Consider the following 23,723-nt stretch of genomic DNA (forward strand, 5'->3'; position numbering starts at 1 on the left):
AAAAGGAAGGGGTTGGGGGAGTGAGGAAGGCCCGGCGGGGCGGAGGACCGAGGGGCAGGGGTATGCTCGAGGGGAGCAGGTGGGGGGCACCCCTGCCAGGCAGCCCCAAATGCAGAGACTGGGGCCCCGCTCCCTGGGCAGGGGCGGCTGGGGGGGCCTGGCAGTCCGAGGGGGAACGCAGTCCCCGGAGGACACAGTGTCTGTTGGGGCTGGCTTCCGCCACCTCTTCCCCCTCCTAGATCAGCTTCTCCTCCTTCTGCGACGAGTTCAACTTCTCCGTCTGTCTCTCATCCTCTGCCGCCGCCGCCTCCTCCCCTGTCTCCGGCTTCCTGCCCGGGGCCGGGGTGTCTCCGGCGATGGTCCCCAGGACTTTGGTGCTGTGCTCCTGAGCTTTGGCCCTGAGGGCGGCAATGCTGTTTTCTCTCAGTTCCTCCTGGGAAATGGCGGTTTTGGGATCCGGGCCCCTCTCTTCCTTGTCACCCTTGTCAAGCTTGGGCAGGGCCTGGCGCTCCACCTCCGTCTTCCTCCCCGCCTCAGCCGCTGCCTCCAGAGACTTTTTGTGCATCCCTAAAAAGAATTGTTGGTATTCGGGTTTAGAAAAGCGCCTGGGCATGGGAAAGCCATCTTGAACTGAAAACAGCAAAGATAAAGAGAGGCCAGAATTAAGGAAAAGCAGAAACCCTCGCTCCACGCAGCAGTCACGGCGAGCCGCTCGCCCTGGCCCCCGCGCGAGGGCAGCCCCAGGCAAGGCAGCTCCGTGACCTCGGGGCTGCCCGCAAAGGTCTATGATTACTCTCCCCTTCGTTTCTCTCTGTGAACCTAAAGCTCGCTTGTCCCCACAGAGGGACAAGGGTCTCAGACAGCAGTACAATTGCCTGAGCCTCACCAAGGCTGGGGAGGGAGATTCCCCATTGCCTATTCCTGTATCAGCCCGCTCCTCACACAACCCACCCCTCTGCCTCTCTCAGTTTCACGCAGACAGAAGGACAGCACAGCCTGTCATCAAGATGCCAGACACTAGTTTTGGGGCAGAACCAGTCTGAAAGGTCAGAAAGCAGGAAGCAAAGAGCAGGAGCGTGGTAAGGTAGCTGCTACCTCCATGTCTGCACAGAAAACCAAGCGAAACCAGGCAGAAATGCAGCTCCTCCAGGTGCTGAGAGCAGGAGGAGGCAGTAGCATGTTCCCCCCGGGAGCTGGGGCAAGGAGAGAGTATCTGGGGGTCCTGGCACCCCACACAGCATCACAAGGCCAGGAGAGTCAGACTGGGATGATCTCCTGCGTTGGGCAAGGGTTGGAGCCCCTGCTCCAGGGCTGGGCATGAGGGATGGCTCATGCGATGGGATGCAAAGGCTAACATCAGCCTGAGCATGGGGGGCAAATTCCTGCCCCGGGCAAATCCTGCAGGTCAGGATCCAAGGACCAGCATGGATTTGGGATGAGTGGTCAGACCCGATTGACAAGGGCTATTGAGGGATGGGGGGGTGGAGGGCAGCAGGGTGGGGGGACCTTGCCCCTCCACCCTCCATCCATGTTTTTGACATGGCTTCGGTTTCTTTCTCGCATCCACCCAATTCGTCTCAACCCACTCGCCATCCCCCACGAAGGTGGCTGCTCTCTTACCCAGGAGCCAAGGGGCGCAGGACTCCATGATGCCATCCTTGGCAGACTTGAGGATGGACTCGGGCAGAGGGATGGAGTGACGCACCATGGCACCGTAGAGCCCATACTCAGCCATCACGCTGCTCCTGCCCCAGCACTTCTCCCTCTTCCGCCACTTGGCCCGGCGGTTCTGGAACCAAACCTGGGGGAGGGGCGCAACAAGGAGAAATATGGGTTTTGGTGGGGGGCAGGTGTGTCAGTCCCCTTCCCGCATGGGAACACACGTGTGCTTGTGCAGCGGGATGAAGGCAGACGCATAGATGCTCATCCCAAAAGCACTGTGACCTCTTCCCCCATACAGCAGCCGCTGGGTATCTCTCCCTCCCTCCCTTGCAGGAGCGGCGAGGGCCAAGCGTAAGAGCAGGTCCCATCCCTCTCCGCAGGATGTAATTAATTTGCCATCACGGCATCTTTTTCTAGCGGCTTTTGGCTCTCGTGCCTGGGATTTTCTTTCATTATTTACTGGGTGTCTGAGCTGCGGCGCAGGGCTGCAGGCAGCGGTGCCTGCAGGGAGGGCTGGGATGGGGGTGGATGCTCGGGAGAGGAGGGAGAAGGGGGAAGCTGATCTGTGCGCTTCGTCCTGAATTCCCAGTTTGAAAAGCCCCTCATCTTCTCAGAAAATTGGCAGAATAATCTCTGAGCTGTGACCTGGGGGGCAGCGAGCAGAGAGGCAGGCGGCAATGGCGGGGGGGGGAGGGATGCTCACAGAAATCTATTAGCGCTCTCTCTCCGATTTCCATTCCTCTTGTCTCCCTCGCCCTCCTCCCTCCCCAGCTCCCCTCCCTTTCTGCCGAGCAGAGGCATCAGCTTTAGATGAAAAATTGCTCGAGGTCTATTCAGAAGAAGGCAAAGGAAGAGTCAGCCCCAGGGGCAGCCCAGGCCTGATTGAAAAATAAGTTAATTTCAGTTTGAATCGATGGGCCTCAGGCACTGAAATATCACGGGAAATTAAAGCAGCTGGTCCCCAGGGAACCACGCCATTGACCTGCGCTAATTAATGCCATGGAGTTACCAGGCCCCTCTCCGAGAGGCAGCCCCTCCCTCCCTGCGGACACCCCAAACACCTCCTCATTTAACTAATTAGACTCACAGAAAATTGGGTGTTAATTTGTTTAGGATTTTTTTTTTCTTTTCTATTTTTTCCCCTCCCTTTCCCGGAAAGTACACGGCAGAATGGAAATGAATGGCGGGGTCTCGCTGGCAGATGGATGCTCGGGGTCACTCCGCAATCTTCTCCGACTTGATTGCTTGATTAGGTCGTTAGCACATTAAAAAAAAAAATTGCTTGCCGTCTGGCGCTGGCCTGATGAGTGGGATGAGGCGGGAATCGCCTGGGTAATTTATCTTTTTATACTGCAAAGAATTTGATTTCAATCTGCAGATATATGGAGGTGCCTTTGACACCTGTTTAACATTACAGAGCTGACAGCTTAACCCCCTCTTGTCCCCACCACCCCTAGCCGTGGGGGAGCTCAGGCTGCAGTGGGGAGCACCGGGGGACTGGGGCAGACCCCCAGCTCTACTGTGGGGACCACGAGACTGATGCCGTGGAGTGATGTCCTGCTCTCAGCTGGCAAGGCAAGCTCGCCTCTTCCACCTGTGCAGAGGGAAACTGCCCAGCACAGAATCCTGACCGGGACAGAGCTGCAGGGTAGGTGGGTGGCTTGCTAGCGCTCGTGACAGCCTGCCTTGGCTGTTCGTGGGAGCCTGGCCAGTCTGGCTCTGCAGGGAGCCCTGTGGCGTGGGTGGGGTGGTGGTCCCAGTGGCTGTGATCCCAGCTTCTCCCAGCAGAAGCCACTCTGTGCATGTCAGAGGGGATTTTACAGCCAGGCTGCTTCACCACACTGCCACCCCCTCTGCATAATAAACAGTCTCATTTACACTTTCATACTGCCGATATGTAACCCCTGGCCCACCGGTGGCTGTGAATCCACTGGGGCCTGAGCGAGGACCCTCAGGAGTGCGCAGTTTCCTCTCTCCGCAGGTCCTGCGTGCCTGTGTGACACACGGGTTTGCTCGGTGGTGCAGTCAGCAAGATGCTGGCAGTGTCTCTCACTCCAGGCCACATGTTCCTCCCATTCCCAGAGCCCAGAGGGCAGAGCTGGAGAGAACTGACTCTTTCCCTCCCCAACCTCAGCACAAATCCCTGTGGTTCCTTCTCACCCACCAGACTGAGGTGGCAGGGCAGCCACCCCCGACACCTCCATGCTGTGAAGGGGCAGCTCGACCCACTGGAACCAGGAGAGAGATCCTGCCTGCTCTGCCCTGGATAAACCAGTACAGTTATTTCTCTCACCGCAAAGTTCCTCTCTGTCTCCCTTGGCTTCAGGGAGAAATTCCTGCACAGCCCGAGGGCCAGCACCTGCAAATCTTGCTTGGTTTGGGGATGCAGTGACACCTTTCCATGTACCCAGGGCGGCTTGCAGGGCTCTGCTCTGCACAGCTGTTTTGTCACCAGTTGCCACCTGGGATCTCAGCCAGGAAAAGGTTTTTCCATCAAGTACCAAGTGGGCAACTTTTTAAATTCTCCTCTATCCTTTTTTATCCAGGTGCCTCTTCACCGATGCTTTTACCACCGGTCCCTTTTCCCTCCCTCCTGCCTTGATGCCCCAAATATCTCCACCCCCTGCCTCATGCTCCCCTGCCCTTCTCTCTGGCCAGGTCTCAGCCTGCCCCAGTGCCGCCCACTGCCACTAAACCTGCTGCCCTGGAGCATCTCCTTTCCCACGGCAGGGCCACACAAACGCTGGAGCCAGCAGAAGCTTTGCCAGCTGGCAGCCCAATTTTGACTAGAGCTGGTGGAAAATTTTCAATCAAAAAATGCTGATTCAATCACACAGGAAAAACTGCATCCGGCCAGTGGAAGTGTAATCAAAATTATCTATGGATTTCTCCTGAATGCTGTATTTTAATCTTGGCCACCTAAGACATGCAAAATCTATGCTTTAAAGCCAAATGGGAAAATCAAAATGACATCAACACCTCAGTAAGATCACTCTGAAATTTCCCAAACCAATTTTTGTCATTTGATGGGTATTTCCTCTTGGTTTTGACTAGGGAAAAGGAGAGTTCGAAATCCCACAATTTCTAGCAGAACAGAAACCTGGAGGACTGACCGTCTTGCTTTCATACCAGGAGCAATATCTTCATCTCAGGCATGAAGTCCAGTGAAACCAGTGGTGCTCAATACTGAATATTGCTGGGATCAGACCGCAGCCCAGCACCTCTGCCACAAGCCCATCCTGAGGAACACGGAGGGAATTGCTCCAGCATGGCACCAGCAGCCCCCATGCCATTTCAGGTCAGCAGAATTATTCCCCGTGGAGCGTTCTCATAATTTTGCCCTCATTCAGATGGCTCCATCAGTGGGACTTTCTTCTGGGAGAATATCTCACCGCTTTCTTCAAATTTCTTGACATGTTACCAAAATTTTCCCGTGCCTTGATTCTGAGCTGAATTACACACCAGTTTTAGTAATTCTGAGGTACTTTCAGCTGTGTTGGTACATCAGCCACAGCTTCCAAATATGCAGTTATTTATTTTTGGCACCTCACTTTTCCTGGAGAGGGTTTCACTCTTACACTTACATTTACTCGCAGTTTTGGTATTCTGTCTTCTTTGGCTTCTTGTTGTCTTTGCTGGGACATATCTATTCTACAACTTCCTCCGGCTCTGTAAAATTCAGTCTGCTTCAAGCAATATTTAGGTTTGTCTGTGTTTCCTCTTGCCCCTTCCCATCATGTGGATCGGCTCAGCTTTGTGAAATGCTTTATTGGCGTGGCTTTGGACCACGCATGTTCCTTCTCACTTGCTTTCATCTGTCTAACCCACCGGGCACATCACACTGACACCGCCTCCTCCAAGAGCAGCCACAGCCTGTGAACCAAGATAGCAGCACATGCCAGCACCTTCAGCGTCATCTCCTGGATCCTTCTTCCACATGCCTGTTCTTCTGAGGCCCTCTTACCAACATCAGCAGTATTCCAAAGCCTTATAAAGGGGGATGTTTCTAGCCTTAATCATCATCTAATTCTCACCCTCGGTGCCCACTGCCCAAAGGAGTAAAACTTGAGGCACTCTGTGCTCATCCGCAGGGTTGCGGCACTTCGGAGTCAAGACTGGCAAGGTTATTCTTGCCAGTTTCTTCCTCTAAATCACAAATGATGACCGATGCTTCTTCGGATTATTGATGATGCAGAAGAGCAAATTGTAGTAGGAGGAATCTCTCATTTTGCAAAGGGACGTGAGACTCAATGTGTCCTTGTTATCCACATTCATCATATTAGTTAGTTTGTTTACCTAATCAGCTCCTGAAACATTGTCTGCTAAAGAGAGAAATCTCTCTGAGGTTGGGCATGAGCCAGGAATCTGAATTAGCAAAGGGATATTTTAAGGCACCTAGGGTGCTACTGCGTATTGTTTCAACCTAAAATTTTCACTGGTTACACTCATTGTCTTGGCTGCTGCTCTCTAAGTTTGGGCACGCAGACAGAATTGGTAGTGGCCTTTTTTTGTCTTCCTAGTAAAAAAATGTTATTTTCCCTGCTCAAGCATTCCTCATCTCTTAAAAGGAAAGTTCCAGGGTAGATAATGGGGAATTTTTGCTTCACCAAATCTCACATGCTGCCTTTCACATAGCATTTCGGCAAGGGGTCTTTCAAGTAACGAGCTTTATGGAGCACAAGATGGTCCCAGCCCAAAGCAGTGCATGCTGAAGTGTCCACTAGATGGCCACAAGCAAATGCTCGTCCACACATGCACAGACACCCAGACACACCAGCGCTTGCCCCACCAGCACATGCCTTTGCCAGGCTGTGGGGAGTGGATGCACACGCTGTTGGCAAACCAGCAACTAAAGCAAGGATCAAAATCTCAAGTCCCCCCAGCAGCAACACTGACACTGTCTCCTCTGCCCATGGGCTAACAGGCTTATCTTCTTTGCTCTCTGACAATTCCCCTGGCGCAAACCTTCAGCTTTGGGGAGCTGAACTGTTGCTCTGTATGATCCCTGTGAAGAAGCCATTTCTGATACTGAGCTCGTCAAGAGAGGACACAGCAGAGAAACCATGTCCTGGCCAGCCAGACAGCCTGGGAGCTTTCTGGACTTCCGTGACATTGCCTTGGGTTGTAATCTGCTGTCACGGTCCCACCTGACATGATGGTGCTGATGGCTTTCTGACCCAACACATTCATGTCCATCCAGCACCATGATGTTCTTCTAGGGATCCAGACATTTCAGGCTGAACCATGCAGAAGCTGAACTTCTTACATTCACCTACCAGATCTCTTCCCTCTGTGGTATTTACTGACACAGGAAACATCTAAACATCTACACCAATACCCTGTAGTTGCTTATGTCTGCTTCTCCACCACACCGCCCTGGACTGATCCTGTCACCTCACTGTATGCACAGCAAAGCATTGGCACCGAGAAGCTCTGTATCTCAGCGCAAGCTCTTCACACTCTGCCTGCATACTGGTTACCCCTCTCCCAGACTAGAAAAACCCGGTCAGGTCCACTGTCCCCCTCACAGCAGAATACTGCTCCTAAAATCAAGCCTAGTGGCATACCTGTCGTTTCCCACCTGAAGCCCTTTGGTGGGTCCAGCTGCAGATCAGAGAACACCTCCAGCTCACCTCCATGCCCAGAGCCCTGCTGACATCTCAGCACCCAGTTCCTCCTGACAACTACACTTCTACCTTCTTCCTTTCCAACCCAAGACTCTACAATGAGAGCAGTCAGAATGAAAATCTCCTCTGAAAAAGTAGCAATATCCTTACTCTCTTATCAGACAGGGCTGGTGGCCCTGGCTGGGCCTAATCTGAGCATGTGAGCACTGCAAAGAACGGCCTCATATCTTCCTTAGACCATGTTGCCATCCACACTCATGGGCCCCGGGGCTTTTAATGAATTGTCACAAGAGTGTAAGGTCTGTCTGGGTCCTGGGGCTTCTCCAAATCACTCCCCTGTAGTCATCACCCCAGGAAAGCTTCCTGTCCTCAGGCTGCTGGTGGAGACTGCACTGCTTCTGTAAGCCTGGAAACGGTTTATTGCTGTCTTTTCAAATGTAATGTCAAAATTATTGGCACTGTTTATGGTGATATCACTTTCTACGGCACGTATAAACTGGGTATGAAGTTAAATGGGAGCACTAAAAGTTGCACATGGGCTGCATGGCTGATCGCAGGACTCATCATCCCTCCTCTTACTAAACACTGGGAAGGAGCTTTCTGAGCTCACATTAGAAAGAGCAATTCCCATACACAACATGGCAAAAGCCCTTCCTGCTAATAGCTGGAGTCGTGTCTGACCCACTCGGCTAACAAGTCCAACCAGACATACTGAGACGAGCTGTGAGACAATACTCATCCGCCTCGAGCAAAGACATGGTGTTTCATCCAAGCTTGGGGCTCCTTTAAGCTAAACTAGCACAGGGCAAACATCAAATACAGGCTCAATATGGCACCCAGCAAAAATGTACATCCTATTACCACCATGCCACCAGTCCTGCTGTCCACACCTGCCTCTGAATCCTGCTCTTAAAAAGCACTAAGTGGGCCGAGTATAGCTACTTGTTGCAATTTATCTGACTTATGCAGCCAAAGCTGTAAAATCCCTGTTGGCCAGGGAGCGTCTCAAACTGTGTCCCCTTGGCAAATCTGGGGTTTTCATCTGGCCTTGCCACCTCATGCAGTGGCGATATGTTTTCTCACTTCTCGTAACCTTCAAAAAGTGGAGAACTTCATAAGGTGCAGGGCTCCCATCTTCCCCAAAGAAAAACAAGAGTGTACATGATGTGTGTGGTAGGAATAGTGAGATCAGTGGCTCAGCAAACACTCAATCTGTGCAACACATCTGCACAGCAAATGCATCCCTGAAACATTGACTTCATCATGGCCAGGCCATGATGCCAGCTGACCAGCAGCTTAGCTGGAGCTACAGCTCCATACAGGCCGCCAGATGCTGGGACACAGCAGATAACACCCAAATTCTAACCCGCTGATTGAAAAACAGCAAAAGCATCAGGGTCGTGGCTGCATGATAGTCACGGGAAAGCTGGCAAGAGTGCGCCCATCATCCCAGTCCACACAAACCCAGGGAGACATTTGTCATTGTCACAAAGGGTGATACTGGACATCCATCCTTTGGGTGCTTACAATGCCTGTCTCCGTTAACCAAGCTTCTATCCTGCCTGTATAATTTCATTTTGCCTCCTTTTGCCCCACTAACACTGCCCTGCAGGTCCTCTGGCACAGAGGAAACCTTAGCATTGGTCTTCGTAAACATCCATATGCAGTGCACTCTGTGAACATGCAGGGAAACACAGTATGATCACCTTCATGTTAGAGCAAGGCGAGCCAGGGCAGTCAGAGGGGAAATGTCACATCCCCTTCATAATGCCTTTCAGTGGGCACAAAAATCAGAGCTTGGGATGACAGCCTTCCTCAGAGGCTGTGGAGCTGCTCTAGGGCTGCTCCTTGCATGCCAGAAGCAGCTGCATGTTGTCCTTTCCTTTATCAGTAGACACGGAGCAAAGGGCAAAAGTGAGATCTGGCCTTCTCCAGGAAAAAACGTAGGAGCCAGAGGCTGTGCACCAGCAGGAGATGGTGTCTGCACCACGACCTGGTACCCACCATTTCCTGACATATGGCTCAAGCCCATCCTCGGGTGCATGGGGACAGCCCGCAAAGTCCCCCCCTGAGGGCTACAGCATGGGCTCACCTATGCATGGGAACTCTTGGTGCGTTAAAGCATTAGCTGGAAGATATCTACAGAAACATGTCATGTATTGTAAAACGCTGTAACATGTTGTAATAAGTTTCCATGCAGCAGCTTGGACTTAGCACCAAAAGCAGAAAGTTGCAATCCTTTACAATCTTCCCTTAGGAAGACTCATACTAAGGATGATGTTTGCAATTCTTTGCCTCATGTAATAAGAGATATCTAATCTCCCAACCTCAGTAAATCCTTCACCAGGCTCTCTTGAATCTGGGGAAGAAGGACCACTAGAGCCAAAGAGCAGGCCAGAACAGTGGTCTGTCTGCTGACCACCACTCAAGAGGTCAGGGCTGGCAGTTACGTTGGCTGCACTGGGGTGGCCCTTCAGTGCTCTACTCCTACCACGTGCCTGCTATTGGCTCTACGTGTTCCTCAGCTCTGTGTACCCTTAACCTTCTTTAGGTAATTCACAATTCCAGGAGTTTTCACGTGACACCTTACCACTGCAGAAGACTCATGCTCCAGGCACTTGCTGCTGCTGTGCCACTGACACCTGCAGCTGACATTGTCAGCTCAAACTAGTGCACAGCACAGCTAACGGTGTGACCCGCAGAGCTGGCAACACACAACCTGCTCATGGATGCTGCTTGCACCAGGGCAGCACATACGAGCTCACCAGGATATTCCCAGATATCCTTCATGCCTAGTCCACCCAAGCCAAGATCTCCCAGGCAGGGACCCTTCCTCAGTTGTCACTTAGCCACTGAAGCTTTGATCTCAGTTATGGTCATCATATAAACTCAAGCTGATCCAATCAACTAACAAATGGTGGGTGCTGTAGTGAGTCATGAGGGACTCTGAGTTGGAAGGATGGTGAAGCCAAAGATATGAAGGGACCTAGAGATATCAGAAACACCTGATGAACATAAAACAAGTTGTCTTGGAACGGACATCACTGGCACGTCTGGCTAAAAGCAGTGGCCAGCACAAATACTCATCACATGCATTTACATGGATGGCTTGGCTAGATTCTTCCAAGGGGTTGTTTCCCAACAACACTCACAGCTCTGCCTCCCTCTGGGTAAGCCAAGCAGTGCCTTTAGAGAGGAAAGGGTGGCATGGATGAGAAGGTATTATTTCCCCCAGTGGCAGACCCCGCAGCTGCAGGTGAGACAGAGCTTCCCAGAGACGTGGCTGGGCAGCCTGGCTGCACTGGCCTGGCTGAACAACACAGGTATGGGCTAACCCAGCCTGGCAAAGTGCTGCTGCTACCCACAGCTCCAACAGCCAGGCAGGAGTCAGTCAGTAGGTTACTTCTAGGCCATGGAGGGGACATAATATCCATGTTTATGAATGGGCAACATGGGCCTTTATATAAGTCACAGGATGGTGACCAGATATAAGCAATGTTTCGCTTGCGTTCCCTTGCTGTGAATTTGGAGAGAAAACCGTAGCTGAAAGCTCTAATAACTACCAGCCAAAGTTTCAGCTCTGCCTTTGGGCAGAAACCCACTGAAACAGAAAGTAGGGAGCAAACTGTGCTTCTCACACCAGGCAGGCCCTAAACTGAACACCTCTTGCTGCTCCCAGAGCAACGCCACTCAGAGTAGACAGGAGAGCACCTAATGCTTTCTCACAGCCTCTGATGAAGGCGGTCTCTGGGACCCACCTTTGCTGTAGGATATTGTAGTGATAGTTTGTTCTCCAACTCAGTTCCTCTTTTCTTCTCCACAGAAGGACCTGCCACCTTCATGCATGCAGAGATCGGGGTCATCTGTATGTCTGTTGAGCACTAGACTTCTCAACGCTGCGCAGGACTGTGCAAAACCTGGCTCGCAGAACACCCACAAAGAAGGGCAGTGAAAAGGCAGGCAGAGGAGGTTTGTGCTGCCAGAGAAGAATCAGAAGAACTTGTTGAGATCTATCAGGGTAAAAGATAAACACTACAGAGAAAAATAGATCCATTAAGAAATAAAAGGGAGAGTAAATTAACCGCGTCTCTAAAGTGCTTGTGTTATTGAACTGTTAAAAAAATCTCTATTCAAAGTCAGGAAAGGAGGAAAACTTTATTATAAAAGGTCATTAAAGGAAAACCTGAACATACAACCGTCAGCTGATCCCTCTGCCAGGCATCCTAGGGCTGGAAGGGAATTAACTATTGAACTTGGTGGGCTAACCAATTATTTTTAAAAAAATCAGTTGTGAAAAAGTGCAGTGGTATTAGAAGAGATAAAAGAAAGTTCATCATTAAAAGAAGGAGTGAATGCAAGTGTTACCAGCACAGGGATTTAGGGCAGCATTTCCAGAAGAGCTTCAGTGATCGAGGAACTGCAGTGCCTAAGCTAACTCTGAGAAGTGTTACCCTTAACCTGCTGTTGTTAATATAACAGGGGGATAAATGCAGGGAAGAGTTGTCACAGCCTGGCATTAAACCTGCAAAGCCATTCCTCATTCTGCTGGCCATGATGGGGAAAGTCTTTGCCAAGGCACTCCACAGCAACGGGCTACGGCCTATTTTGTTGCCTGCCTGTCTTTTCTCTCGCAGGCAGCTGAAGTGCCCCAACACTTGAAGGTATCTGACTCTCAGTGGTAGTGTCTCCAAACCATGGAGAGAATGAGGAAGGAGCTGTCACTGCAAAGCCCCACTTCCCTCCTGGTACTGTGGCGGAGCACACAAAAATCACACTGTCCCTTATGCTGTGACAGCCATAAACATCTTGCAAGGCACAGAGCAGAAGGTAAGGACAAGCAAGTTTGGTTTTATTTGTTTTTCTGTCCCGTTTAGAAAATGGATCAGTGGCTGAAGCAACTCAGGGACTGAACATAACCAGGGTATACAAAATATTCATAGCTCTATACCTTCATCTCTGCACTAAAAAAAATACCTTTTAAACTGCACCTACCGCCCCAGCTGTAGCAGGGTAAATCTCACAAGCTGGGCAGGTAACCTGCATGGTCTAGCAACCTGCAGGAGGGTCCCCACTTCACAGAAAGCTGAAGAGATGTTCCCGGCTCTCCACTTCCCTTCCTGTCTCCTGCCACATTTTCTTCCTCTGTCCAAAGGCACACGGTCTAAGATTTTTCAGAGAGTAAGCCCTTTTGGAAGGCTTGCTTGGGCCCTTGCTCTTGCCCATCACCCAGCCCCTCTGTTTGCAGCTCTGGTAATTAACTTGTAAACGAAGTTCTAGCACATGGACTGAAAATGGGCCATAGATAAAGGGTAATGAAAACACTCCATTACAGAAAGGGCCAAATTAAACAACTCTTAATTGAAAAATGGAAATGAATATGAATTTAGATCAACTAAACAAGCATGTTATTGAAGAGGCAGCAAAGTGGATGAACTCCTCACATACCAATTAAAGACATGGAGGCAGAGATGCACCATACGCCACGAGAAACACTCATAATAATATTCTCACCAAGCCAGTAAGTTTGATTAGTTTTATTACTCTCGCTTGTACACTTCCTGCATTTCTAAAAGCATAGGGGAAGTTAATGACACTTATCTGGTATCACTCTGCCGTGCTCAGGAATTATTGGCAAAGGTAGCCAGCACTGAAACAGTTCAGCTCTATTTTGCTATTAACTTCTCGCAGGGTTTGCAGGGTTCTTAAAAAATATTGAGATACTGAAATGGTTGGCTCACACAGCAGCAATACTTTCAGATTCTCCATCACCTTGGTAATCTACCTCCAGTCACAATAATCGTTCTGGTAATTTCCCTCCAGCAACATGATCTCCAGGAATGTGCTGTATGGAGATACAGGTGGGAACCTGCTGGCACTGTGCCTCATGCTGGCCTTCCTCTCTTCTAAGTGTGAGAATCACCCAAAGTTTTAGCAAGAATAGACAGGTCCTCACTTATTGAGAGCAACAGTGACAAGCATAAGCTTAGAAAAACCAACACTGCCACTACTTTCTGCAGCACTAAGATCCAAGCATGGATTCAGGAAAGGTCAGCAACTGCATGGAGCAATCATCCCCATTCCACACTTACACCATGGGGTTAGGACTACAATTCAGCTCTCTGCAGCGAGCAGGAAAAGCTGGTGGGCCGGGGAGAAGCCAGGGCTTCTAAAGCTGCATAAAGCCAATTCTTCCTTCCCACTTTCTATCATGTTTCTTGAGGGGACTCCGTGGGCTCACTCCTGAGCTCCTGCTAAGTGCAACACAGGTTCCTCAGGCCTTTCCAAATTATGTTCACCCCTAAATACAGAACGTTTTTGCAAAACTGAAGCAAGGTAAGTCTCTTGTTCTGGAAAAATACTCTTGGTAGGAATGCTTCCCTCCAAATGACCACCCTCCTGTTCCCTCCATCCCCATTCAGCTCCTAAAGGGCTACACAGTGATACTGAAATGTGTTAATCTAATAGCAACTAAACCAATACATTTTCAATTAGAGGTTTAGTTGGCTTTGTTTTGCTTTTAGCCAAAATTGACCTCTTAGCTGCCTCACAAACCTTGCTGGACACACAGACAGTCCCAACTCCTCACACATGGCACCAGCATCCCCTTGGGGTTCCTCTTGCTTACATGAGCAATTCTATTTGTCCTCAAATTCTTCGTCCACATAAATACCATACAATCATTTAACAACAAGAATTGACAATTTTTAGCACATTTATTCTCTTTTTTAATTGATCAGTTCCCTTAAAAGGCAAACCTAGCGTCCCCACAATGGCAGTCAGGATCTTATTTTTTGGAAATACTGAACCGATTAATCGATTTGTTCGATTAGTAGGAGGCACACTGTAAGGACAAACATACACAGTCATTTCAATAATCCCAAATCAAACTGTTACTGAACTTAAATATTGTTGTTACTAGTGTTTAAAGTTTGGAACTGTCACATATTAATAAATTCAATAGGGGTAGCTTATCTAAAATCTACACATTACACTTAAGAGTATCTGTTGTGAGAAACACACTGATTTAAGTCAGGTGTCAGAATACTTGTCAGCTTGAGGCCATTTTGAATACCTCAAGTTGTCTATTAAGGATGTACTTGCCCACAGGAATCTACTTACCTCACCTGGATTTTACAGAATGCTCTGGGTTTATTCTAATAGCGGCACTTCAACTCTTCTGAATGTTCTTTCAAATACATTGATTAACCTAGTCTTTCTCAAGTATCTTGCAAAATGGCCACAGCGACATCTCGTCTGACTTGTGCAAAGTGTCTCACTTAGGAAAATTAAATTCTTTTCCCACGTTGCCCAATGGGAGGATGCTCACGTTCCCTCCAGGAGCAGCCAGCTCAATACGGGAGGAAGATGCATGCAATGCGAATGAGCGCTGCCTTGAAAAAAAAAATACACGTTCATCTTTTCTTTAACTGGAGGATTTGAATATTTTTTCCTGAATTCAATGTCCTCTCAAACCAATAATTTTCTTGGCCTCTGATGGCTATTTGTAGTGTTCTGCTGAAGGCTTTACATGCAAGCAGTTCCTATATATCATTTTCTCAATTGCACTCTTTGAATTTCACCTTCATATTGAATTTCATAGGTGATTTACTTTCTCTTTGACTACTACCTCCTGAGAAATAATTCCATGAATGAAAATAAGGGGTAGATATCACTCTTAGGTGTGGATCCAGTGGGAACCCACATGAAATGCTGTGAAAGTCCACAGCATGTGATGCTCACAACAATCTTAGAAAACACTTTCATTAAAAACCTACAAGAGGGAGAGAACAATGTTGAAAGACGGGAGGAACTGCAAGCTACAACGCAAATCCAAAAATATAGAGCTCCCTTGAGCAGTCAGAAACACATGCAGGGGGAAAAAAATATGATGACATGAAATTATAAATATTATGAAGAAGGGAATAAAGCTTCATTGTCAGCTGTTCCTTCCAAGGGGCATTAAATGATGCTAATAGATTCAAAGCAAGATTTACTTCACTCATGCAGTTCTGCTGCAGAACTTCTTGCTGGGGGATATTAAGATATTTACATATGCTCAAAATCCCAGGAGGCTGCTGAAGTAGTCTGTGAGTATCACTAGATAGCTGCCCTGCTCTCATACTCTTCTCTAACATCCACCTCCTGCCAGCGTCAAAGCTGGCAGGGCCATTATTATGCTTGTTAGACAAAGTTAATAAAATGCCACACGAAACCCAGAACACTGAAGGGAAAATCCTGAGGATAAAAAAGAAAAAATCTGTCTAAAAAAAGCTTGAAGTGACTGAATTAGACAAATAGAAAGAAAGAAATGTGGAAACAAGTAGACCAGTGCTAATCCGAGGCTGTTTCTGCAAGGACTCGGAAGTCCAGCTGAACTGGTGTGAACACACCCGGTGTGCAGCTGTAGGCATGTGGTCCCCTATCTCCAGGAAGGCTGACAGGCAGCATGGGCTTCACAGAAGAACAACCACATGATTAAGAAACTAGCGTGTGATTTATGAAGAATGATTTAAGAAAAGATCTTCATAGCTTGCTTAAGCAATGATGAAAACCAAAAGTGACAGCCAGGAGAAGAAATAGCTTAGACTTATTTAAAGAGTGTGAACATTGTAACACGGGGGAAAGAATTAGGCTCATACAAAAGGGGCTAAAGTTGAAAAGGAACATGAAGTGAAATACCAAGAAGCATGACCAGGGTTGAGAATCATCTTGTCATGGCTTGTGACACACAAAAAAGTATGGACAAGGATAGAATATGTGATAAAGGACAACTGGGTGCTGACCCATTGGAAAGATCAGTGGTGCTTGGGACTCCTGCGTGACCCCGATGCTCCCTCTGGCAGAGTGCTCATCCTCTCACGCAACAGATGCCACAGAAATTCTGCTGCTTCTCATGATTTCCCCTCTCACGATGAGCAAAAGCGTTACTCACAAGCACTTTCTCCTGGAATACGTGTGCCATTAGCAACACCTGATGTTCAGAACAGCCACACCACGCGGTGCTTCTGCTGTCCATGTCTAACCTGATCTCTAGGGAAGAGAGGTCGTGGTAAGGAGCACTCCTAGGTTTAAAAACTCTGCAATACAGGAAGAGTAGGCAGTTGTTCATTAGCGAGCTGCAGAATGACATGCTGGCAGCAAGTCAGTGACAGCCAAGATATGTTAGCCACCATTTGGAGATTTCACCTCCAAATCAGATAAAACACTGAGTAAAGCACTAGCAGGATGTTCCAGTTGCTGAAGCAGTACACGCAGTGTCCAGCTCTGCACTGTCTGCCACAACATCTCCCTCTGCCTCACCCATAGGGGAGGCCCTCAGCTCTGGCCAGAGAAATGGTGCCTCTGCAGTTCAACATATACTGTGCCACTAGATGAACCTCTTCCTTGAAGAGGCCCTTTATGGAAAATCAAAGGATTTTCTTTCCAGCCCAGCATCAGATGTTGGGTGTAGGCAGCACTAAACTCCCAGCAGGTCTCTCCTGTCTTGATGTCCTACAGTGTCGCAAGTGGAGAAGTGACCCTCCATCCAGCTCACTCTCTCTAGAGGCGAAGCATCACGGCCTGTTGCTCAGAGCAAAATCCTAATGCGTCAGGTAGGACTTCAGATGATGGGCCATTATTTTTGAAGACCGGTGGAAACCCTGTTAGCATGCAGGTTATCTACAAGCTGTTAGGTCAGTAGGAGTCCTGCCAGCACAACAGGATAAGAAGCAAAACTTGCTTTTATAAAATCATCACTCTTGATTGAGCACAAGAATGAGGGCAGTGAGGGGGCTCAGGACTGAGGGAAAAAGGGCTGCACTTTTGTTTGGGAGGATCTCCCTGTCCCTGCACAGGGTCATTCTCAGCATCTTTCCAGCATCAGCGTTATCTTGCTAAGTGCCCTCTGAACTACCTTCCAAACCCATGAGGGAACAGCCTCATGGGCCATCTCTTTAACAAAGAAAGAGCACGGGCTGAAGGAACAGATCGGCAGGTGCTGGGCATGCATGAGGGACTGAGCAGAAGGAGGACCCAGGGCAGCCAGGGCCCTCCCAACACCATGTGGGACTCAGGCTAATGCCTTGTGTAGAAACTGGTACGCACCAGCCACAGAGGCAGCCACTGCCGCTGCACGGGGGACCACGCCAGTTTATCTCCCAGCCAGACAAGAAACATCACCTGCACCAGCAAAAACGGGTTCAAGGCTTGGCCATTACAGCCCTGTGCCTTGTGCAGCAACCTGATGGGAGCAGGGCGTGGGAAGAGGGGAGGCAGCAGAAGCTGCTGGAGCCCACCCTTGTGAACATCATGTTTGGTCTGTCCAAGTGCATTGCGCCTTCCATATTGTACACAGCAGGGATAAGTCTTCTGCAGCTTTTTGGGCTGTAATGACTGCTTGCATACTGGCTGCCATGAACATTAAAGGCTGGTGCTGGCACAATCCTGCGGCTCAGGCTGCTCCTTACCACCGGAGGATTGACCACACAGTGGTGATACTCCACACCACCTCCTTCTACCTCCTCACAGTGGCACAACAGGACTGGCATGCAATTAAACACCAAGCATTAAAAAGCATTAAAAAAAAAAAGTTATCTCCAGAAACTTTCAGGGAAGCTTCACTTGAGGATGAAAATGCAGTGAAAGTGCAGAGATGGTGCAAACGCCTCACTGGAACCCACCCATCATGCCCACACTGCGGTCCTACCCACAGCGGTACCGGTTGCCTGCAACATCCCTGCGCATCCTCCTGCGCCCAAAGGAGCAGGGATGAGCTCTTTCGCTCCCAGTGTGGGGAGGGACACGGTCTCTGGGAGGCTCCCTTCTTGCCTGTACCACCAAATCCTCGAAATCCTGCGGTCTTTCCTTGCACACCAGTGCCCCTTCAGTGATTTTGGATTCCCTCTGTTACACACACCTCGAATCACCGGTACAACATGCCACGTACAGCACATGTCAACATACAAACGCTGAATACAAATCTGCCAAGAACAGCTGACCTGGCTGCCTACACATCCAGAGCAGGGGAGTGGGCAGCCTGGGGAGGTTTATTCAGAGCAATGTCAGCCTTCTCATGCCGCTACCTTTTCTTCAGGGAGGATGAACGTGACTGAGAGGGGGCAGGATAAGGGGGTCCAAGAGATATGATTACCTGTATCCTGTCTTCTGGCAACTCTGTTTTCATGGCCAACATCTCTCTAGCATATACGTCAGGATAGTGGGCCTCGTTGAAGGCCTTTTCCAGTTCCTCCAGTTGGTAGGATGTGAAGATTGTCCTGAGGGGAGTAAAACTCTTTGATCAAAAAACACAGGAAGAAGAAGCAAAGATGATGAAGAGTCAGAGAAATGGACAGAGAAGCTGCAGAAACCTGGGTAACCTGGTAACGCATAGCTTTTCCCCTCATCTCCTGTTTTTCTGTGTACAAAAGGTCAGGTGCCAGGGTGAAAGGAGAACCAGAAAATGGCAGAAGACAGCGCTTTAAACAGTTACAAATCACCTTCCTTTCAGGGACTTCCCTCTGGAGACGGTCCCTCCCCAGCAGCGAGCACCTGCAACCAGCAGCGATGGCAGCTGCTCTTACATCTCAGACCCTGCTGCCTCTTGTGAGGATCCTGGGGGTGTCCCTATCCCTCACCCCCCACCACCACTGCACACCCACCCCTGGCCTGGCTTAAACCCAACCCCCTCCTCCTCTTGCATCCAGAGGTTTCTTAACCCTTTGATAGTCACACTGAGATAAAGCAGCATCCATCCCCTCAGCACCCCACCTGGAGAAGTACTGAGCCCTTCCCCAGCTGATGGTCCTTAGCCTCTGCGATCTCCGTGAGCAAATAATCCTCCCCTGGAGCCCTGGTCCTCAGCTGAATCCTCCAAAGGTTTTATCCACTCTGCTCCCCACTGCTTTTTACCAGTCCTTCCCCATGACAGCCAGTGCCAGCTCCATTCCTCTGTCTTTACCCTGGTTGCTTCCACTCCGATATCCCATTAGCTGCTCTCTGCCAGTTTGCATTACCCCATTATCCTCTGGAAATCCTCCTGGACCGCCCTGGGCGGGCAGCAGCCCAACCCGCCTCTGCGCAGCCAGTTCTCAGCTCGGGACAACCAGATTGAAAAATCAGCAGCTGGAAAGCCGAGACGGATGAAAGCCCTTCTCCAGGGGATGGATGAGAGGTCTCGGACCACTTCCATTCCCCCGAGGGTTAAAACTCCCACCCTGCAAACCCCCGCTACACAAAACACAATTTTCAATAAAAACTAACACTTCAATAGCAAAAAAAAAAACAAACCCAAAAAAACCCCAAAAACCCAACAACGAATTGCAGCCTTTGTTCAAAGTAAGCATATAAATATATTATCAAAGAAACACATAGCTCCCAGAAGGGGCAAGGAAAGAGGAAAGGAAAAAGTATTTTTCTAAAATACACACGAATTTCAGAAAGCCTTAAAATTCCAGAGAGCATAAACAGAAAATCTCAGAAATAGCCTCCGCTATTCAGAATCGAAAGGATTCCACCAGATCGATAACATTACTAACAAAAGCAGCACGCAAATGCGAGGGACCTGCCTGCAATCAGGTCCTTCTTTAAATTCACTCCTAAATCCATTTTCTTTTCAAACAGTTTCCCTTCAGCCCCGACAAATCTGTGAACTCTAGGGACAGCAGAGGCACATTAACTCGTGTATTTTCTCTCTCTGGGACCACAGGAAAAATCATTCCAATTTATGATTCAGCTTAGATTTCAAGCCGCCTTCTCCACCCTCCTCTGACCGGAGCACCGAAGCCCAGCAAGGCTCACCGGCGGGAGGGTTTTGCCTAACATTCAGCTGAAGTTTTCCCCTTTTAGCTCTCGTCCCTGGGTAGCCCCCGTCCCTTTGCAATGCACAATCCACTCTCCCTTTTGGTGTCTCTACCTTGCAGACATTTGCCGACTATTGGCCTCCCAGCCCATTCCTGGTACAACTAGAGGTCTTAACCATTTAGTGCGGAATATACAACTACACCTAAATGTTGCAGGGTTGTTTCTGCCTAGAACTGAAAATAAAACAAATCTCAATTTCGTTTCCTCTCTCCCACCCAGATCACCACCTGTACACCAGCCTCTGCTGTGTTTTCATCCAGCCCTGTCCGGTCCACAAAGAAAACGAACCCGTATTTACTCCAGAGCACCAAACTGGAAGCATTTGCCTGAGGAGGGACCCGGGGTTTGGGATGAGCCCTCCAGCCCAAGTGTCCTGTTGCACGCATAGCAGGGCGTCTCCTGGGACAGTTGGTCTCCTTCCACCCTGCATCCTGCTAAGCTTTCACTGGGGCATCTTTTAATCCACACTTCCTGCACCGTGGCAGGATTGATTTAATTATTCCTAAATCACCCTTGGTGGATGGTGTCTGGCCTTTCTTTGTCCTGACTCTCCGGCCACAGCAATGCCAGAATCCAGCACGGGATTTTTTGTTTCTGTTTATAAGGCGCAGACAATCCAACTCCATTTTAACTGTGGGAGAAGTCAGGCAAAGTCTATAACCCTGACTGCTCCCGAGGGGAAATCAAAATCCCCTCCGGATCTCCCAAAGTGGATCTTCGTTTCCTTAACCAATTCCCCAGCTGCCTTCACCTTCTCTGCAGCCTGTGTCTGATTCCCAACTATTTAATCTATTGGCAAAACATTTATTTATAAGTAATAAAATATTTAAATCATTGATAGAAATTCTGTCTTGCTGACAGCCAATATTAAGATGGCTATATGTGGAGCAGGGAACGGTTTTGATTATTTAACTGCTTCAGTTTCGGACAGGTTGATGATTTTTTTTCCCCCTGAACACCGGTGATCCGCATCCCGCCCAAACGCTCACGGGCTGCTCGGGTTTGTGGCTCGGGATACCTGGATCCGCAGCCAGAAAAATTAAATAAAATTACACCTGTGGCCGATCCCCCCCGCTCCCTAAAGGCACGTCCCCAGATCCGATTTATTTTGGACGGGGAGAAAGAAAAAAGGAAAGGGCCCGGGGGAGAAGCCGCAGGGGCGCCGGGGCTCGCCGCCGGACGGTGCCGGGAGGGGTATTTCGCTCCGGGCCGGAGCGGGTCGGGCCCGCCTGGGCTCGGGGTTGCCGGTGCCCGGTGGCCTGGGGAGGGGGACGGGGGGATCCGGCGGGGTAGCGGCCGCTGGCTTACCTGTGCCGCCTCTTCTTTCGTTTCTTGCTCTGGTTTAGGGAGGATTTGGACATTTTCCGGTCGCTGGAGGAGACATCCTCGGAATCTGGGGAGAAACGGGCAGCGGCCGTGGGCTGGGGCTCCCTCCCGGCCGGGGACCCCCGGGCAGGGCCGGTCCCGGCGGCTCCGCTCCCTCCGACGCCTCCGGCCGAAGGTTTCGTTGCGATCGCGCCGCGGAGGGTGCCCGCCGCCGGCCGCTCCCTCCAGCCCGACCCGGCGCCGGCCCCAGCGCTCCTCCCGGTCCCGGCCCCGGTGCCGGTCCTGGTGCGGGCGGCTCCGTGCGATCCACCCCGGCCAAGGAAGGCTCCGGGCCGGGACCGGGCTCGCTCTCTCCCCTCTCCCCCCCGGAGTCGTTTGCTGGGGTTGCTGTTGTGGCGTTGCTAAAATGCAGAGCCCGGCAAGCACAACAAAACCGGAGGAAAATGGGGAAGCTGCAGCCCGCTCCCCGCGGCCGGGCACCCGCGACCGCCTGCCCCGGCCCGCTGATCCCGGACTTGCCCGCAGAAACACCGGAGCGGGGAGGGAAAAATTGAGGTTCATGGAGCCAGCAGGAAAAAAAAATAATCCCGGGAAGAAATGGTGTCCGCCCGCGGCCCCCCGCTCCCCAGGGGTGCCCGGTCGGGGGGTGTTAAGGGCAGGGCGGCACCGCCTTTGCCCCGAAGGAGCAGCCGGGGGACGGAAAGGGGACCCGCATTTCGATGCGCGCCGCTGTCCCCCGCGGCGGCCGCGGCTGTCCCCGCGCTCCGGCCCAGTCCCTGTCCGCAGCTCCCCGCCACCTGCCCGGCCCCGGCGCCGCGCTGCCCGGCGGGCCGTGCTGCGGACGGGGGCGGCGGGCATCGGCCGACCCGGGCACCGCGCCGCGCCGGACGGCTCCGGCCGCTCCCGGGAGGAGGCTGGGGGTTGTCCCCGTGGCCGGGCGCTGGTGCCTGCCGTCCCGGGGGGGACCCGAGGCGGCCTGGGAGCGGGGCCTGCGGGCAGGGTTGCTGCCGTCTAGGAAAGAGATGCCGAGCGGCCTCTAATTCTCCGGCAACGAATTGGGGCCGCCGGGGCGGCGAGGGGGCTGCTCCGCCGGGGCTCCGCGCATCCCCGGGCCGGGCGCCCCCGGCCGCGCCATCACACCGCTGCCGCAGCCCCGGACGGGGACGTGGCGGGGGGATGCGGTCCCGCCCGCCCGCCCTTCTCCTCCTCGGAAGCGAAACGAAATCGCCTTCCCGCCGGCGCGCACTGGGCCTCCCGCCGGGTCTCCGGGTGCCGGCGGCTGCCGGGGGCGGGCAGCGGCGCTGGCGGGGCGCGGCGGGGTCCCCGGGGGCCGGGGACGTGCCTACCTGAGCTGGCCGTCTGGCTGCTGTCCAGCTGCCCCGGGGCCCGGGCCAGGGGCTGCAGGTGGACGCTCTGGGGGTCGGAGAGCACCTCCAGGAAGGTGGGCTGGGTGTAGAAGCCGGGGATGCCGCCGGCGCCCAGCAGCCCCATGCCCACGCCGCCCACCCCGGCGGGGCTGAGCACGGAGCGGGCCGCCAGCAGGTGCCCGGCGGGCAGCGAGTCCAGGGCGGCCCGAGGGTGCGACGGCGGCTCCTTGTTCAAGCCCAGGATCTCCTGGATGCCGAAACCGGTGCAGCGGGGAGGGGTGGGCCCGGAGCTGGGCTTGGCCCCCGCCGCGGGGGGCGGCGGAGGCGGCGGCGGCGGGGCGGCGGGGGCGGCGGCCGCGCCGTCGGGCTTGGGCTTACCGGGCAGGCTGGGGGCCAGCGCCGCGCCCGCTTTGCCCGTCATGCTGCGGCCGGCGGTCCCTGGTGCCCGCTCCGGGAATGCCTGGGAGCCCCCGGCTCAGGCCCCTTTTATCCGCCCAGCCGGGAGCCCGAGCGGGGTCAGAGCCGCGCAGCCAATCACAGGGGCCAGTCGCGATTAGGGATGCCAAAAAGCCGGCACCGGCGGCGGCGGGGCCGCTGCTTGGCGGCCTGGGGCCGGTGCCCGCCGGCGGGATGGGGCCGCCGCCCGCCCCCGCGCCGGGAAGGGCCGCCCCGGCGGGGCAGGACGCGGCCCCGCTTCGCCTCCAGCCGTGCTGGGGGAGGTGGGGTTAGGGAGGGATGGAGGGGTGGATGGAAGGACGGATGGAGGCATCCGCGCTTTCCGAAACACGGCTCCAGCCTGGCCACGCGCGGCGCGGGGCACTGGCCCCTGTGGAGAGATGCATAAAACATCCGTGTAGGGAAATGCCGGCATCCCTGGCTTTCCTGCTCATCCTATATCCTA

At 52.0% G+C, this 23,723-nt stretch overlaps 1 protein-coding gene across 1 annotated transcript; it reads right to left on the reverse strand.

Annotated features, from left to right (window-relative positions):
• Positions 1-235: 235 nt before the first annotated feature.
• Positions 236-23,243, reverse strand: VSX2 (visual system homeobox 2). The gene is made up of 5 exons (XM_063334473.1): positions 22,802-23,243; positions 21,438-21,522; positions 18,421-18,544; positions 1,621-1,801; positions 236-567 (listed from the first exon to the last, which is right to left on the reverse strand). The coding sequence occupies exons 1-5, from the start codon at positions 23,241-23,243 to the stop codon at positions 236-238; spliced, it is 1,164 nt and encodes a 387-aa protein (XP_063190543.1).
• Positions 23,244-23,723: the final 480 nt, after the last annotated feature.

The sequence above is a fragment of the Chroicocephalus ridibundus genome, chromosome 4 (genome assembly GCF_963924245.1).
Source record: "Chroicocephalus ridibundus chromosome 4, bChrRid1.1, whole genome shotgun sequence".
Classification (NCBI taxonomy): domain Eukaryota; kingdom Metazoa; phylum Chordata; class Aves; order Charadriiformes; family Laridae; genus Chroicocephalus; species Chroicocephalus ridibundus.